General features: G+C 48.7%; 1 protein-coding gene across 2 annotated transcripts; it reads left to right on the top strand.

Moving 5' to 3' along the window:
• The first annotated feature begins 4,423 nt into the window (after window positions 1-4,423).
• Window positions 4,424-17,643, top strand: GPR83 (G protein-coupled receptor 83). 2 transcript variants are annotated; one of them, XM_068989082.1, is made up of 4 exons: window positions 4,424-4,786; window positions 9,744-9,869; window positions 13,051-13,184; window positions 16,965-17,643. In XM_068989082.1, the coding sequence occupies exons 1-4, from the start codon at window positions 4,424-4,426 to the stop codon at window positions 17,587-17,589; spliced, it is 1,248 nt and encodes a 415-aa protein (XP_068845183.1). In that variant the 3' UTR covers window positions 17,590-17,643. The 2 variants fall into 2 exon arrangements, with proteins under 2 accessions (XP_068845183.1, XP_068845184.1); XM_068989083.1 differs by lacking the exon at window positions 9,744-9,869.
• Window positions 17,644-18,355: the final 712 nt, after the last annotated feature.

Here is an 18,355-nt window from a genome sequence, read left to right as displayed (position 1 = left end):
CTGGAGAAGAGGAAGTGTTCTAGAATTTATACCTCCCCTTGGATATAGGTCTTCTCAGGTGGCTCAGCTGGTAAAGAATCTGCCTGCAATGTAGGAGACCTGGGTTCGATCACTGGCTTGGGCAGATCCCCTGGAGAAGGGAACAGCTACTCACTCCAGTATTCTGGTCTGGAGAATTCCATGGACAGTATGGTCCATGGGGTCGCAAAAAGTCGGACATAACTGAGCAACTTTCACTTCACTTGGATATTGGGGGCTTCTCTAGTGGCTCAGATGGTAAAGAATTTGCCTGCAATGCAGAAGATTTGATCCCTGGGTCAGGAAGATCCTCTGGAGAAGAAAATAGCAACCCACTCCAGTATTCTTGCTTGGGAAATCCCATGGACAGAGGAGACTGGTGTGCTACAGTTCATGGGGCTGCAAAGGGTCAGGCATGACTGAGCGACTAATATTTTGGGTATTGTGAATATTCCTGACTCCTTCAGAGCACACTGGTCCAAATTCCAACTGCAGCCTGAGGGCCTTCTCTGGCTTCTGAGGCTCACTTCAGCCACCCACTTGGCAGGCAGGAAGTAGAGGAGAATTATCACACCCTTGGGAGCAGCCTTCAACCTGTGGTTGAAAGAGGTGGTGGGTAGATATTCCGGCTCCCTTGCGGGGCTTGCACAGCTGCTGTGCATGCTTTGTATCAGCTTCCCCAGCAGGACTATGCCCAGTCACCCACGATAGTAACTGGTCTTACAATATGCTTTTTATTGGCCATCTTCCTTTCCTTGTCTCATTTTTCCACCTTTCCCTACTCCTGTTTGCTTCCACTTCCCCAGTAAACTTGCATTAAAAACTTTGTCTCGGGATTTACTCCTGTGGAAAGGTAATATGAGGTGACTGAAATATGTCACCTCATCTTTCAGAGAGAGTTTCAGGCCCCCAGCACAAATGCCGTCACACCCACAAGGCGGGCATGGCGATCAGGAAACCACCATGAAGGCATGAGTGCTCCAGACTGGTGTGCCATCCAGAGCACCAAGCAAAGTACTTAGATAACAGAACTCAGTAGGCACTGCCTATCTTGGGTTTCTTTCTCTGTGCTCGATGCTGACTAGCCCTTTTCTACCCATACCTCTTCCTCAACACTGAGATTAATTCAATTAACCAGGGTTCATTTTCTAAGCCACCATCACACTTGAGCCTAGTCTCCCTGTGATACTGGCAAGTCATCTTGAGATACTGGCAAGCATCCAGGCCACCTAGGCTTATGGTTGCATGTTCACAGGCAGTTTCTTGGTTTTTTTCCCCTGATATTTAGATTCCTAAGTATCTATTATCTCATCAATATGGCATCCCTGTCACTTCTCCTAGGATCAGTCACATACTCCCCTATTCCAACCACATGACTCCATGAGACTCACCAGGTCCATCAGCAGAATCAAAGGACATCTTCATATCACCTTCTGCTCCCAGACATAGTTGTTTACCAAGGGAATGTAGGTGATGAAATGGAATTAAGAGTGGGCCTCTTTGAATTTCTGATAAAATAATGGAGAAAGGTAGGCTAAAAGCTCTGGGAGGGGGCTAAGATCCAGGAGGATCTTTTGTGTTTCTTGTACTTGACCAAGAATTTGGCAATCATCCTTGCTTCCCCACTCCAGTCTCTGTCAACCCTGAGCCCCACCTTGCTGGCACCAGGATACAGGTCTCCAGTCTGCTCCTAAATCACTTGAACAGCCTTCCCTCTCTATTTTCCAGATGCCAGAGTGTTCTTTCTAACATGCAAATCTGATCTTATCAGTGTCTACCTGTAGCCATTCTGTGAATTCCTGTTGCTCTCTGGAAATCATTCAGATCTTTATGAGGATTTCAAAACTGATGGGACCCTTTTTGTTTGGCCCCCTGCCTACCTCTCCAGTCGTCTCTCTCCACTCAACTCTTCAGAAAAAAAAAAAAAAATGGTGCCTGCTATTTCAGGAAACAAAGACTGTTGTCTGCCATCAAGCCATCAGCCACTAAGGAGCATTCCGAATGGAGAAGAAGATACTGGCCCTAGATAGTTAAGATGTGTGTCAAAGGAATGATTTCAATGAGCCCAGACTCTTGCATCTTCCTATACACAGAAGAGCACAAAACTCATTAACTTGAGATGTCTGTTTTCTTGATTAGCAATCATCTTTTGATATTTGACAACTTGCTTATTTGTTTTTATTTAAACAAAAACTCCTATGTATCCTGGGCTTCCCAAGTGGCTCAGTGGTAAACAATCCACCTGCAATGCAGGAGATTTAGGAGATGCATTTTCAATCCCTAGGTTGGGAAGATTCCCTGGAGGAGGGCATGGCAACCCACTCCAGTAATCTTGTCTGGAGAATCCCATAGACAGAGGAGTCTAGAGGGCTACAGTCCGTGGGGTCGCAAGAGCCGGACACGACTGTGCACTCACCACTACCACCACCTATATATCCTGGCCCTCCCTTTCCTCTTTGGAGCAGCTTCTCAGAGCCATCTGAGAGGCTGTATCCCAGGCTATAGTCTTCAATAAGGTCCCTGAATAAAGCATAACTGGCATTTTCTAAGTTGTATGTTTTCCTTCAGTCCACCTCTCTTTGCATAACACTCAAGAACTTCCTGCTCCTGCAGTTGAATGAGTCAGACTCACAGTCATCTCCATGTCTCCATGTGTGCCACACAGAGACTCTCTCCTTATAGAATTCTCCATCTTCTTCCCTCTGCCTCTCTGTGACCTAATGGCTCTTGCTGGTCCCTTGGGACTGAGTTGAAGTGTCACTTTCTCTGAGAAGACTTCCCTGATTTCCTCTCACATAGATCAGGGCACCTCGTATTTTACTCTGGTGACACTTAATCAAACTATTTTCTAATTGCTTATTGACCTGTGTCCCTGGAGCTCAAGGGGGTACAGAAGCTCATGTCCAAATTTCCTGGAAAATTTCCAAAATGAGAGTTGGCTAAGCTTTCCCTCAGTGAGAAAAAGGGACTTGGGTGGGAGGGGTCTGTTCTCCAGGGATTGGGTGAGACAAAGGATTTCTCCTGAAGGAAAGGGACATCTCAGAAGGGACCTGGACTTGAGTCATTTGATGGAGACCTAAGGGCACTGCTCAGCAGGGCGCCATTACAAAAATGTCTGCTTGGGCTTTGCCAATAGAACAAGTGAGGGGTCAGTTACAAGTAGTCAACCAATTACTGCATACAGAGCCCAGAACAATGTGGCAGGGTTGCCCTATGGGACTGAAAACTCCACATACAGGAAAAGGAAAGCTTTCCACTAAGGCCAGAAAAGTGAAATAACTTGCTTAAGATTTCAGAGCTAGGACATGACAAAGCTAGGATTTGACTCTGATTCAACAGGATTGTATGGAATGGATGGCAGGGCAGGAGTGACTGGGTAAGACTTGTGTGTGTGTGTGTGTGTGTGTGTGTGTGTGTGTGTGTGTGTGTGTGTGTGTGTGTGTCTGTGAAAGACCAGGTGAGTAAAATACCAAGATTTTGTGGAGAAGTAGGTGGGAACAGAAAACAACATGCATAACATCCCTTACAGGTACAGCTTCAGAAACGCCCATGGCAAAAAACTCAGTTACCCAAAAAGTGGGCACAGAGCTATTTATCTCCATTGATTCCTGGATCACACCAGGAGAACTGCTTTGAAGTGTTTCCTTGAAAAACAAGCCCACACCCCTCGCCCACCCGCCCCCCCTCCCCGCCCATTAAATCTTAGTGAAGGGAAGGAAGCGAAGTCTGGCCAGCCTCCCAGGACATCTAAAGTCTGGTCACTGAAGACGCTTGAAGAAAGTCTACATCGATTTCATTGTTCACATTGTGCCAGAACCCCAGGGCCCAGGGACACACCTCAACCTGAAACCTGCCAAGACTGACACTCAGACAAGATCAGAGCAGCCCCAGTTCGGAACCAGGTGCTGCCTGGAGCAGGCACACCCAGTCGCTGCCGCGCGCTCTCCGAAACCCCGACTGCCCCGGGGCGCATTCCTCCCGCTCCCTTTCGGAAGGCTAGGCTTAAGCAGAAGGCAGGCGGATACGAGTCTTTAGCGAAACAGCCCAGAAGCCCAACTGCAGTTTTATTTCTAGAGGGAGAGCGGGCTGGGGAAGGGGGTGGAGGGGAGCTCGCCGAGCCGGAGCGCGTCACCGTCGCCCGGAGAGACGCCGCGCCGCGCGATCTGCAGAGGCGATCGCTCTCCCGCAGCCGGAGGGCGCAGCGGAGACACGAAAGTGGCGCGGGCAGCCCGGAGCGCGCGATCGCGGGCGGGAGGCAGGCGGGGAGGGGCCGCCCACCGAGCGCGGCGAGGCCCGGGGTCCCGGGACGCACGGCCCACGCGCTCCTCTCCCCGCGCCCGAGGGCACGTGCGCAGCCCGCGGGGCGTCCTGCCCGGCCGGCCCAGGGCGCCGGGCTCCCGCGAAGATGACCCCTGGCTGGGTGCTGCTCTGCCTGCTCCCGGCGGTGCGGGCCGCGGACGAGCGGAGCTCCGGGGCGGCCCTAGCGGGCCCCAATGCCTCACACTTCTTCTGGAACAACTACACCTTCTCAGACTGGCAGAACTTCGTGGGCCGGAGGCGCTATGGGGCCGAGTCCCAGAACCCCACGGTGAAAGCCCTGCTTATCGTGGCTTACTCTTTCATCATCATCTTCTCGCTCTTTGGCAATGTTCTCGTCTGTCATGTCATTTTCAAGAACCAGCGGATGCACTCGGCCACCAGCCTCTTCATCGTCAACTTAGCCGTCGCCGACATCATGATCACGCTCCTCAACACCCCCTTCACTTTGGTGAGGCCGAGGGCTGGGCTCTGTCTCTCTGGGTCCCCTCCCTCTCGCCGCCCGATTTCTCCCTTTTCCCGTCTGTTCCCTTCTCTGCCTGTCTTCCTGCTTCATGTTTCTTAGTCTCTCTCTGATCGACTCATCTCTCATCTGCTCTGCCCTGCTGTTTGTCTCTTAGTGTGTCTGTTTCTGACGCTGTCATTTCGTGTTTGCCTTTCTGCCTGCCTGTCTCTCCAGCGTCTTCTCTTTCCTCTGTCTCTGGTTCTCTGTGTCTTCATCTATTATTTTCCTGTCTGTGACTCTCTCTGCCTCTGTCTGTCTCTGTCTCTCTCCTCATGCTTATCCTTGACACTTCTTGTCTGTCTCTCTAGTTTTGTCTTTCTGTGCTCTGTCTCTCTCACATCACCTTCTAAGCCAGAGCTTCTGCAGCTCATGGCACTGAGGTCAATGATTCGAGTGTCTGCAGCCAGCTGTGAGTCAGTGACCATTTCCTGTGTAATGTCACTGACCGGGAGTCTGCATGATGATGGAGCAGTAAATCAAAGCCCTTTGAAATGCCAGCGTAGATTGTTAGGTCACCCCACCCCCATTAAATATAGCCCATTAAATGCCCCCGGTCATGGGATGCTGCTTGAAGCCAGCTAAAATATGAAACAGTTGCTAGTTGTTAATGGAACCTTCGGTGCCTTTTCCTAGACCACTTAGTTAAATTGCATTTCCCTTCAGTGGTTTGCCAGTGAGGTTGTGTATGAAGTCTGTGTGGTGGAGGACATGCGGGTGAGGTGGGGTTGGGCCCCAGGGCAGGGGCGGCCTCGGGGCACTTGCACACGGGTAGGGGTCCCCGCCCCGCCTCTCTTCCCCAACTTCCACTGAGCTCCGACTGCTGATCCTAGTGGTGTCACTTCTCTTCTTTCATGTCTTGGGACTGTGGTGCCCGTGGATGATTGAAACTGGAAGAGCTGTGACCAAGCAGTCATCATGACAGGAACACCTTCTATTTCTGCGGCATGATTTATGCTTTTTTCCAATTTATGAACAACCTTATTGATACTTGAGTTATTACCAAACCCTATCTATTCATATATCTTTCTCTCTCTTTCTTACACACACCACACACACTCAAACAGAAATAACAGATGAGCAAAAAGAAGGTGAATTCCCACAAGCCAAAACACGTGTGTGAACATCCTTTCAAACCTGACATTTAAAAACTGTGTCCGCTCTCGTGTCTTTGCTTATGAGAGCATCACTCCCATTTGGCAGATGAGAAAACTGTGGCACAGAAGTTCAGTCCCTTGTCCAGGTCACTTGCCTGGTAACTGACAGAGCCAGCATGAGAATCTGGTCCTCTGACTCAGGTACAGCTGGAGGTCTGTCCATGAAGCCACTTAACTGGGGGTAGGGGATGGGACCTCTTGGACCACTGCTCTCAACCATGGACTTTCCCTGCCCTCCTTTCTGCCTACATTTACTGGATTCCTCAGGATGCTGTGGGCAGTAGCCAGGGGCAAAGAGACTTCCAGATACCTCCCCCCACAACATACACACATCCACTCTCCACCAACTGCCTTAAAGCACAGGAAGTGCATCTCTGGCTTCTCTTGGCTCCCCCTTAGCTTCTGACTTGACCATCTGCAGTCCTGGGGAGTGGGCTAGGCCGCCCAGGATAGGAGCCCCGGGGCACAGCCCTCTGCTGCTGCCCAGAGCAGGGTGCCTGGCTGGATCTGCACACAGGGTGGGTGGGGGGAGGGGGAGACCAGAATGCAGTTCGGAGCCGAGAGCCCCCTACCTGGAGGATCTCCTGCAAAAGAGGGGGTGTCAAGGCTCTGAGGACTCAGCCCCTGCTCCAGGTTGATCCAAACCAGCTTGGCCTTCAACCTGACCCGTGCAACCACTCCAGTCCAATTTCCTATCAGAGCTTCTGAGGAGCTGCAACCAGGGTGAGTGAAAGGGTTGAGGGGAGGGTCTTCTACACTTCACCTGGGCTCCTCAATGGGTAAGAAGTTCTGTTCTTGGGCTAGTTGATATAAATATCCCTCCTCCCTGGTCTCACTTCCTGTCCACTTTACATACTATGTCAGCATGAAAACCAGTGCTGGTCGATGAAAGAAAAGCAATTACTCACAATTACTGTGGCAGAGGTGGGCACAGAGTGTGGTGGAGCCAGGAGTCAGTCCTTTATTTTGATCTGCCAGAGTCCCATGGGTGGGTCAAAGGAGACTTTTCAAAGAACACAACATTTCAAAGGGGCTAGGATGAGTAGGAATTTCTCAGGCTGAGATGAAAGTTTGGTACAGGCAGAGACTGGAGAGGACAAAGGCAGGGGTGTCCAGGTTTGTGGTGTGTTAAGGGCTCACTGCAGCTGCAGCATCAGGGCAGGAAGCACCATGGAGGAGCTGCGGGGCAGGAAGAAGCAGAGGCGGCCAGGGAAAGGTGGGCTGGCTGTGAGCAGCCTGGATGCTCGGAGGGTATCTGGCTCCGTCTTGAAGGCCGTCTATGATTCTAAGCAGGAAGGTGACAGTAATCTGACCTTTGGTTAAGAAAGCACTGTCAGCAGTGTGAAGGCTGAATTACAGGGGGGCAGACTGGAGGACTAGAAAGCTGACTAGAGGCTGTGATAGTCCAGGTGAGAGATGAGGGGGCTCCAAGCAGGCCATGGCCTGGGGGCTGAAGAGGAGGGAGTGGATTGGGAAACCCTTCAAGCAGCACTGCTTGGCTTTGGTTCTGCATTGACTGTGGGAGGTGACAAGCAGGGGTACCTAAGCGTTTCCTGCTGGATAGTGTCACTGGGCTGCTCACATCCCCATGGAGCTCCTACCTGCCTATTCCATAGGGAATAGTGACCATGGTTTGTGTACCAGGTTCATGATCGGGTCAGACTTGTCCCCCGTGTTTCTCATGCACATGCTCTCATCAAATCATTCCAGCCCTTATTCCCCAAACAGCTCCTGAGATTCCTGACTTTGTGCCATGCTCTTTGTTCTTACCTGCACACGGGCAAATCCTACCTATTCTGTAAAGTGTTAGTTGCTCAGTTGTGTCCGACTCTTTGGGAACCTATGAGCTATAGCCTTCCAGGCTCCTCTGTCCATGGAATTCTCCAGGCAAGAATACTGGAGTGGATCACCATTCCCTTCTCCAGGGGATCAAACCTGGGTCTCCTGCACAGCAGGTAGATTCTTTACCATCTGAGCCACCAGGAAAGCCCATTCTGTAAAGCTCATCTCAATTGTCTTGTATCTTACAATAATGGCAGCTAGTAGTTAAGTACTTGCTATGTACCAGGCACTGTTTTATCTGATTTACTCGTGTTATCTGGTTTACAGGTACTTGATTTTTATAGCAATCATGTGAACAAGGGTTAGCCCAGGAAAGTGAGGCTCACTGGGCCTAAGAGCCTTGCCCAAGGTGACAGCTATCAGTAGCAAATACTTTGCTGTAAATCACTGCTCGACATTCTTCCTGTCGAGCTGATTTGCGCTATTTTTTTGTGTCACCTCTCTCTCAGCCTCGGCCCACTCCCACCTGCCCTGGTGGCCCTTTGTCTGGGCCTTCTGTGGGGCAGGGGTCCCAACCCCTGGGTCACAGACCAGTACCTAACGGTCCCCGGGCCCCACAGCAGTTGATGAGTGGTGGGCAAGTGAGTGAAGCTCTGTCTGTGTTTACCTGTACCCTTCACTTGTTACCTCCTGAGCACCTCCTCCGGTCCATCAAGGCGGCATTAGATTCCCCTTGGAGCATGTGTCCTACTGCACTTGAATCATCCCGAAACCCTCACCACCCCCCGCCCCCATGAATTATCTTCCATGAAACTGGCCCCTGCCAAAACAGTTGGGGATCCCTACCATAGGGCATTGAATATTTTCTATCTTGCATCTGAGATACCTGAGACCTCCTCTTCCCAAGTTGGGAGCTCCTTGATCAGAATCAATGCCTGATCGTTTTTGGGTGTGGAACATCACTCAGGAGCTCAGGCGCTGAGTGAGCAAAGAGCTGTGGAAGATGTGGGTTGAGGCCTCTGCCTGCTCCCTGAGCCCCACACACCCTGAGAGCTGGTCTCCTCTCTCTGCCCAGACCCTGGCCCCTGCTCCCACCTCTGCAGATCCCTGGATCTCCTTTCCAGATGATGTGTCTTGAGCCCTGTTTAGTCAACATTCCAGGGCCCAACCCACACGCTATATTGTGACTCTGTAGACATGTCTCCTCTGTGAGTTTGAACTCATAGGAACCAAAAATGAATTTGGTTATTATCATAAAAATAGCTCCTATTTAGTTCTAATCATATCTTTCTAGCAATCTGCCAGATATTGTATTCCATGCGCTATAGTCTTTCTCTGGGAAAAAAAAAAAAAAAAAAGGCTAATCCTTACAATAAGATACATTAGAAATAAGACTTATTAGAAAAGACCCTGATGCTGGGAAAGATTGAGGGCAGGAAGAGAAGGGGACGACACAGGATGAGGTTGGATGGCATCACAACTCTATGGACATGAGTTTGATCAGGCTCCAGGAGACAGTGAAGGACAGAGAAGCCTGGCTTGCTGCAGTTCATGGGTTCACAAAGAGTCGGACATGACTGAGCAACAGAAAAACAAAAGAGATTTTTGAGCCCTTTTTTTTTTTTTTTTTAGCAAATGAGGAAACAGAGGTTCAGACAGATTATCTACCTTGCCCAAGGTCACACAGCTAGAAAACATTAGAGGTGGGAAATCTGACTCCAGAACCCATGTCCTTCCCACTCTGTCCTGGCACCTAGCAGGGCCCGGCCCCAGTAGCAGGATCAGAGTCTGCTGAATTGGGTGATGGAGAATGAGTTGTGCTGGAGAAAAGCACGTGAGAGCCACAGTCCAGCAGTGCAGAGTGGAGCGAGGCAGAGAGAGGCCTCCTGTGGTTCGCTGCCCGGAGACACAGGGAGGGGGTCGGGCCAGAACCGTCTGCCTCCTGACGCCTGCGGGTTCGTCTGCAGGTCCGCTTTGTGAACAGCACGTGGGTGTTTGGGAAAGGCATGTGCCACGTCAGCCGCTTTGCGCAGTACTGCTCCCTGCACGTCTCCGCCCTCACGCTGACGGCCATCGCTGTGGACCGCCACCAGGTGAGGCCCCCCTACCCGCCCCTGCCCTACCGCCCCGGCGTTGCTTACCAGGGCGCTCAGGACAGTGCTTCAGCCCATTTATTTTTAAAGACTGTTTCTGATGTAGACCGTCTTTAAAGTTTTTATTGAATCTGTTACAATATCACTTCTGTTTTATGTTTTGGCTTTTTGGCCGCGAGGCATGTGGGACCTTAGCTTTGTGACCAGGGATTGAACCCGCACTCCCTGCATTGGAAGGCTAAGTCTTAACAACTGGACCGCCAGTGAAGTTCCCTATACCATTTTTCAAAGAGCCTATTTGTCTTCTTACTGACCAATATGAGCACTAAATTAGGCATATTAAGTCCTTTGTGCTAGGGGCTGCAAAACATTACTCCCCATTTGTTATTCCAGTGAAGACTCCCTGCTGGCATTCTGTGCATCAGAAATGACTGAGCTTGTTTTCAGGGGTAGGAAGGCAAATCTGGAAAATGACAGATGAAAAGAGAGTGGCAGATAATTGCAGGTCAGAGGCAAGGCTGCTGGCTGGGAGATGAGGTGGATATTCCTGGGCCTGGTTGTAGAGGAGGTACACCTGGGGTTGCAGACAGGGAGGCATGCAAGTGCAGGAGTCCAGCGGGGTGTTGAGGCCCTGCTCATTGTCCTGCCCCTTCAGGCGCATATGGGTGGGTGTGGTGAAGGGAGCCAAAAGGACCTGACAGCGCCAGTCATGGAGGAGGGTGGTTCCACACAGATGCCTGGCTCATGCTGACTCAGTGAACCTTGGTTATACACTTGGGTCTGTGCAGAGTCACTGATCGCAGGTCAGGGAAGGGCATCATCGCTTGCACAGCGCCATATGCCTGGTGACTGATGAAGGGAGGAGCAGCCTTGAGGCTTGAGGCTGGCTGCAGGCTCATGCTCAGATTTCTAGAAGATGATTAGTCTGCTCTGAGAAGACACAAGGGCACCTTCAGGCCAGTATCATAAGGACAATCAGGACAAAAAGAGCGAAATGTAATTCTAAGGAGCTCCAAGAGTTACAACTACAGCCAAGGGATAGGAAGCTTCTAAGATACAGACTCATCAGGGAGAATCCTCAATGGCTCAGCAGGTAAAGAATCTGTGTGCAATACAGGAGACCCAGGAGACTTGGGTTCCATCCCTGATTTGGGAAGATCCCATGGAGGAAGGCATGGCAACTCACTCCAGTATTCTTGCCTAAAATCCCATGGACAAAGGAGCCTGGTGGGCTACAGCCCATAGTCACAAAGACTTGGACATGACTAAAGCAGTTTAGCACCCATGCACACTGTCCCTTTGGCATTTATGTTAAGATGTTTTGGTGCAAAGTATCAAAAGGTTGCATACAAATATTTCTTGCCTTTTCTTAACCTTCTCCCCTAATTCAACAAGAAGTACTCTGGATCACCTTACCTTTACTTGGGCTATACCTACCTCACTTAACACAGCTAACTGAGGGTCCACCCTTGGACCAAAGGAGGGTCTGAGGAACAAGGGGGAGGTCTTGCATACACTGGCCACACTACTGTGATATATACCCACACATGGGATCCTGTCCCAGAGGCTACAGGTTCTTGGAGCATCCAGGGTCTCTGACCCAGGCTTCCACTCCCTTTATTGACCTGAGCCATGAAGGAATGTGAGAGGCAAGGATGGCCGAGTCCAGAATGGAGATGTGCTGGGCAGCTTCTGAAGCCTAGTCCATTCCTCTGATAAACCTTAAGAGACCGGGGGAAGACTGTGGAAGAACATGGTAGAAGGTCCAGTGTGTCCTGGGATGCCATCCTGAGGTGGTGGCAGCTCTTTATGACCTTTCTTCCTGACCCTACTCACCCCAAACATCTTTTTCAGGAAATAGATTCTAATCTAGCCACCTGGGTGTCCATCAACAGACAGATGGATAAAGAAGATGTGATGTATATATATACTGGCTCCTCAGCCATAAAAAAGAAGAAATTTTGCCATTTGCAGCAACATGGATGGATTTGGAGGGTATTATGCTAAATGAAGTAAGCCAGATGGAGAAAGACAAATACTGCATGATATTACTTATATTGGACTCTAAAGTAATACAGCAAACTAGTGAATATAACAAAAAAGAAGCAGACCCCCAAACATAGAGAACAAACTAGTGGTTACCAGTGGGAAAAGGGAAGGAGGAAGAGGCAATGTCTGGGTAGAGGATTAAGAGGTACACACTACAGGTATAAAATAAGCTACAAGGATATATTGTACAGCACAGGGAATATGACCCATATTTTACAATAACTATAAGCGGAGTATAACGTTTAAAACTGTGAATCACTATATTGTATACTTACAATTTATATAATATTATACATCAATTATATATCAATTTAATAAAAAGAAATAATGATTCTAACCTTAAAATGAGGCTGCTGTGAAATTCCCAAGTCTTTATTTAAACTTTTTAGGAGAATTGATTGGCATATAGTAGCAATTGGTTCAATTTGGTTTCAGCCCAAAGCTTCTAGCACTGGTTTTATTTGGGGCTTGGGAAAGCTGGGCCCCACTTCAGTTTTATTGGATTGGCCAGATAGTTCGTTCGGTTAGTGAGTATGTTGTTCAACACAGTTCTTGGTGAAAATTAAAAATGTGTCTTTTATTAGTACTTAAAGCCAAATGAATTTTTTGGCCAGCCCAGTAGAAACGACTTCCAGAAACAGCAGTGACCCCCAAATAAAGGTGGATGCAGCTTCCCACAGTAAGTGGTGAGGGCCTCACCCTGTGTGTGTCACCTTCCGACCCCTCTGAGCCCTTTGTAACCTAAAGGATCTGGGCAGATGGGATGAGGTCCTGAGGTGGAGGCTGACCGTGGCTGCCCCTCTGCCCGCCTCACTGTGGGTGTCATGGGGATAGGCCTCTCCTTTCACTCCTGTCTGACTTTCTCTCTGCACCTGGCTTCAGCCAGGCATGACCGACATGCAAGAGCCATTTGAACTGCCTGGAGTCTCAGTCCAGATGGCATCCTCTTTCTACCCCCAGAGCTGGGCTGTGGGGTGGTGTAACCCAGGGGCTCTACAATGAATTAAGGGGTATTTGCTTTTGTAAGTAGGACCTACCTGCCTTGTTGTGACAAGTGAACCGCATCATCTGGATTTCTCATTTGCTTCAAGCTGTCTTCTGCCAGTGATGCCCAGTTTTGTGTGTTTTCCAGGTCATCATGCATCCGTTAAAACCTCGGATCTCAATCACAAAAGGTGTCATCTATATCTCAGTCATCTGGACCATGGCAACGTTCTTTTCACTCCCACACGCTATCTGCCAGAAATTATTTACCTTCAAGTACAGGTGAGATGGACTAGTAGGGAGCAGCCTGGGGGCCTGGAGGACCTTGACAGATGGAAACTTGAGCCTCCTCTGAATCTCAGAGTTACTAGCACCAAGTTACTGTGCCAAGCTGTCTCTCTGCTTCCTTCCCATCCTGTTGCTTCCAGGCCTGTGCCTATCCTCTGCACTTTTTTTGTTTTGCTTTTTTTTCTCATCCTTTCTTCTAAACACTTTACAGCTCTTCCTTGTTATTCTCTGTCCCTTTGTTTGCAAGGTCAAGGCAATAGCAATCAGCTTCTGCCACTGGGGACATATACTCACCCAGACTGAAATTCAGAATCACCTATTCCCTGTTTAAAATGATGAGGTTTAAGTTCTCTTGCACCACCTATAAACAAACCTGTATATATCTAAGTGTCTCAGGCAGGATGCTGTCCCCACACACACCTCTCATTTATCATATGCTTTGTCTTGTGCTCTTCTAGAAAGGAAAGCACTCAGTGTCTTGAAATTTAAATACTCGTGCGTGCTGCTAGTTCGTTAAAGGTGACCTCCCCTGTTAGACTGTGAGGTTGAGGGGAACTGGCTCCATATCTGATTTTGTCATCTTGCTGTCCCTAGCATCTAAATGACTGTCTCCACATCACAAGCTCTCAGTACATATTTGCTGAATGAATGAATGAACATAGAGTGATCTTTATCAGTTCATAGTTGTTTTAGCTGAAGTTCTATAGAAACAGATCCTGAGATAAAGGAAGATGCATGTGCCCATGATTTTTAAGAAAGTGCTCCCAGGAGACTTCCCTGGTGGTCCAGTGATTAAGAATTCTCCTTCCAACGCAGGGGACGTGGATTCAATCCTTGGTTGGGGAACAAGATCCCATGTACTGAGGAGCAACTAAGCCCATACTGCAACTTCTGAGCCTGCTCTCCACAACTAGACAGCCTGCATGCTTCAGCTAAGACCTACCTGACACAGCTGAATAAATAAATGCAGTACTGGACTTCCCTGGTGGTACAGTGGATAAGAATCCACCCACCAGTGCAGGGGTCACAAGTTCGACCCCACGTCTGGGAAGATTCCACATGCCGTAGAGCAACTAATCCTGTGTGCCACAACTGCTAAAGCCTGTGTGCCCAGAGCCCAGGCTCTGCAACATGAAAGGCTCCCACCATGATAAACCTGCACATTGTAGTAAGATGCTCGCTGCATCTAGAGAAAGTCCATGTGCAGCAACAAAGACACAGTGCAGCAACAACAGAATAATTAATTTTAAAAATACCAGTACATTTATACATACTTAGAAAGAAAAAAAATCACCCTTAAAAAAATAAATAAGTCAAGTGCTCCCAGGGGTGGAGAAGCCGGACAGCAAATGGGGAGAGACCGAGGGAGGGCGTAGCCTGCAGGGGGCGCTCCGGGGCAGACTAGCTGCGTCTGCCCCCTTGGAGGCGGCGGAGCTGCGCTCTCATATCCTAGGAACTCCTGGTCACTTCTAGCTCTTAGTGAATCTGGGGAAAGTGTCTTCAGTGGCCTTCGGGTGGTCCTAGGCTCCTGGAAGTCTTGGGTACCAGCTGTGTCTTGTGGGGTGGGCAGGAGCTGGGGCCCAGTGCCTCAGACCAGCGAGGGGTGCCCTGCTGATGGGTCTTCCTGTGTGCTGCCTCACCTGAATCAAACATTTACATACACTCCTGTGGCGTAGGCGGGCTCCAGAGAACACGCTCTGAAGGCCAACTTGAACTAATTTATGAAGGATCCGTGCCTGAATTCTAGGATACCGAATGAATCACGTACCCACCTCCTCCTGAACACTCAGCTTCCCCATCTGCCTTCACATGTGGAAGGCTGTTTCTTTTTTCTGATAACAAAAGCAAAGAGTTTTCTTTGTTTCACTAGTGACAGCCACCTGTATGTACTGATACTACAAGCTCAACAAGCTACATGGTATGATGAGAAAGTAGCAATTTCGAGTTGATGCTTAGAGATTTTACAGGATAAAAACCCTGCTGGCATAAAAAGTCTGGACATTTAAATAAAGACCTGAGGTTAGGTTTCCTGCCACAAGTTCCTGCCTTGCTTTTTCCAGAGCATCTTTTAAAATGTTCTTTCAGAGTTGAGCCTGTGAAAAATTAGTGACCTCCACCCCAACCAGCTTGTAAGTAACAGGTACTTGCTGCCCTGCTCTCTCTCCTGCCCATTGGAGACCTGGGAGTAAGGATGGCACTTCTCCCAGCTCACAGCAACCCCAGCTGGGATGTAAGTAATAGTCTTGTGATTTCCTTTGTGTGAGTGTATTAAAACTGCGCCTTCAGTCAAATGGCCCTGGGATTTTCACTTCTCCAAAACTGGAAGGAAGTCCTGAGGGAGCTCCCTGCTGCCTCGTTCAGCAGATCATAATGTGCATGTTCTTCATCTACCAGCTCCAGGTTTTCCAACACACATAGATGTCCTTAAAGAATTTGAAGAGGACTGGATACATTCCATAGAAAATAAGTATTTTTGTCTGAGTGGCTGAAGGTGTATGAGTTCCAGCATTGCCACTCACATTCTCAAAACTCATCATTTTTCCCCCCTATCCCTTGGATCCCCTCTGGAATGAGAGTAGGTTGTGCAACAGAAATTCCAAGATTTCCCGAATCCATTGTGCTCCCAGGATGAATTAATTCTAAGACTAGGAACACCAGTGCATTTATTCATTGAACAAATATTTATTGGGCCTCTATTCTGGGCTAGGAACAATACAAAGTAAACACACAGAGTAATCTAGGTGTATTTATCTTTCTGAAAAATTGAAGTATAGTTGATTTGCAGTGTTAGTTTCAAGTGTATAGCAGACTTTTTTCTCATAGGTTATTACAAAACGTTGAGTATAGTTCTCTATGCTATACAGTAGTCCTCGTTATCTATTTTATATATTATAGTTTTTATATGTTAATCGCATCAGTAAAATATTAACAATTTATAAGGTCATATTCATTAGTCCTGAATATTCATTGGAAGGACTGATGCTGAAGCTGAAACTCCAATACTTTGGCTACCTGCTGTGAAGAACTGACTTATTTGAAAAGATCCTGATGCTGGGAAAGATAGAAGGTGGGAGGAGAAGGGGATGACAGAGGATGAGATGGCTGGATGGCATCACCGACTCAATGGGCGTGAGTTTGAGTAGACTCCAGGAGTTGGTGATGGACAGGGAGGCCTGGCGTGCTGCAGTCCATGGGGTCACAAAGAGTCGGACGCAACTGAGCAACTGAACTGAACTGAATGTTAATCTCAAACTCCAAATTTACCCCTCCCCCTTGACCTTTCCCCTTTGGTAACCATGTTTGTCTTCTATGTCTATGGGTCTGTTTCTGTTTTGTATATAAGTTCATTCGTGTCATTTTTAACATTAAAAAAATTTTGAATCATTTTTTTAGATTCCACATATAAGCACTATCATATGATATTTGTCTTTCTCTGTCTGGTTTACTTGATTTAGCATGATACCCTCTAGGTCCATTTGTGCTGCAAATGACATTGTTTCATTTTTTATGGCTGAGTAGTATTCCACTATGTATGTGTATCATATCTTCATAATCCACTCATTTGTCATTGGACATTTAGGTGTTATTCTTACCTTTAGAGAACTCCCAGCCTAGTGGGAATGCTGGAAATGTAGTCAGATAATCAGGCTGCTCATCATCTATGCTTTAACAGATAGATGTACCAGGAACCCAGGAGAGAGAGAGGCCAGTGTTCCTGGGATGTGGCTTTTCCACAGTAACTGCACATTCTCCTTCTCTCTCCCCTGTCCCCAGTGAGGACATCATCCGCTCCCTATGCCTCCCAGACTTCCCTGAGCCAGCCGACCTTTTCTGGAAGTACCTGGACTTGACCACTTTCATCCTGCTTTACATTCTGCCCCTTCTCATCATCTCCGTGGCCTATGCCCGTGTGGCCAAGAAGTTGTGGCTGTGCAACACCATTGGCGATGTGACCACGAAGCAGTACCTGGCCCTGCGGCGCAAGAAGAAGAAGACCATCAAGATGCTGATGCTGGTGGTGGTTCTCTTTGCCCTCTGCTGGTTCCCCCTCAACTGCTATGTCCTCCTGCTGTCCAGCAAGGTCATCCACACCAACAATGCCCTCTACTTCGCCTTCCACTGGTTCGCCATGAGCAGTACCTGCTACAACCCCTTCATCTACTGCTGGCTCAATGAGAACTTCAGGGTTGAGCTGAAGGCGCTGCTGCGCATGTGCCAGAGGTCACCCAAGCCTCAGGAGGGGCAGCCGCCCTCCCCTATGCCCTCCTTCAGGGTGACCTGGGCGGAGAAGAGCAGTGGCTGCAGGGCTCCTCCAGCCAGCAGCCTCCTGCCATCCTCCCAGGTACAGTCTGGAAGGACAGACCTGGCGTCCGTGGAGCGCACTATGACCATGACTTAGAGGAGGAGGCAGGGAAGGTGTGGGGGTGAGGGGCTCTGTCTGCTGAGGAGGATGGCAGAGTGCCTGAGAACAGAGCCTGGAAAAGAGTCTGTCCTGACACATGATGAACTTCGCATGCCAGAAACAAGTTCCTGCAAAAGCCCGAGGTCATTTGAGTTCCTATACAACTCTGTCCAGCCTCTTTGCTCCATTAGAGAAAACAAAAAGCTCAACAAATACTGGTGAATTTCTGTCTGAGACATGCTGGTTCCCCGAGCCAGAGGACCCGGGACAGCTTCTGCTCACATAGGGGTTGAGTTAGGCAACTGATCCCAGCAGTCAGGTAGCCACCTTATAACACTCCCCACCACTGATCACTCGTGATGGACCCCGGAGTCAGACTTGGGGTGTGCACAGCCTAGGGGCACAGGACTGCTTGAGACAGGACCATTGGCCAGTGAGAGGTTCGCCAGCCAGAGCTGGTGTGAGCTTTGAATGCCTTGCTTTCTGAAGTTGCTGGAGCAAGATGAATCCCAGTTCTATGGAGGCCCAAAACATGACAAGAAAGGGATGACTGGGTTCTTTACTTTAGTAAACAGGATTTACTGAATTTCCTTAAAACAAAGAAAAACTCTCATTGAAAGTTTGAAAAACATTCAGAAAAGCACAAAGAGGAAAATAAAAACTACCCCCTTCTCCCACTAACTTGTGATAAGTTCTGTCAAAATGCTATGGATTTCTTGGCAACTTTTTTTCTGTATGTGTGTGTCTGTGATTTTTGTTTCAT

Source organism: Capricornis sumatraensis, chromosome 16 (assembly GCF_032405125.1).
Source record: "Capricornis sumatraensis isolate serow.1 chromosome 16, serow.2, whole genome shotgun sequence".
NCBI classification, from domain to species: domain Eukaryota; kingdom Metazoa; phylum Chordata; class Mammalia; order Artiodactyla; family Bovidae; genus Capricornis; species Capricornis sumatraensis.
Note: the sequence above shows the minus strand (reverse complement) of the source record. Positions and strands in the feature narration are given on the sequence as shown.

What these genes read in the sequence shown, in the direction of transcription:
- GPR83 (XM_068989082.1), top strand. Translation starts at nt 4,424, where the DNA reads ATGACCCCTGGCTGGGTGCTGCTCTGCCTGCTCCCGGCGGTGCGGGCC. An exon ending in TCAACACCCCCTTCACTTTG is followed by an intron (nt 4,787 to 9,743) that starts GTGAGGCCGAGG and finishes GTTCGTCTGCAG; the next exon opens with GTCCGCTTTGTGAACAGCAC. An exon ending in TTATTTACCTTCAAGTACAG is followed by an intron (nt 13,185 to 16,964) that starts GTGAGATGGACT and finishes CCCTGTCCCCAG; the next exon opens with TGAGGACATCATCCGCTCCC.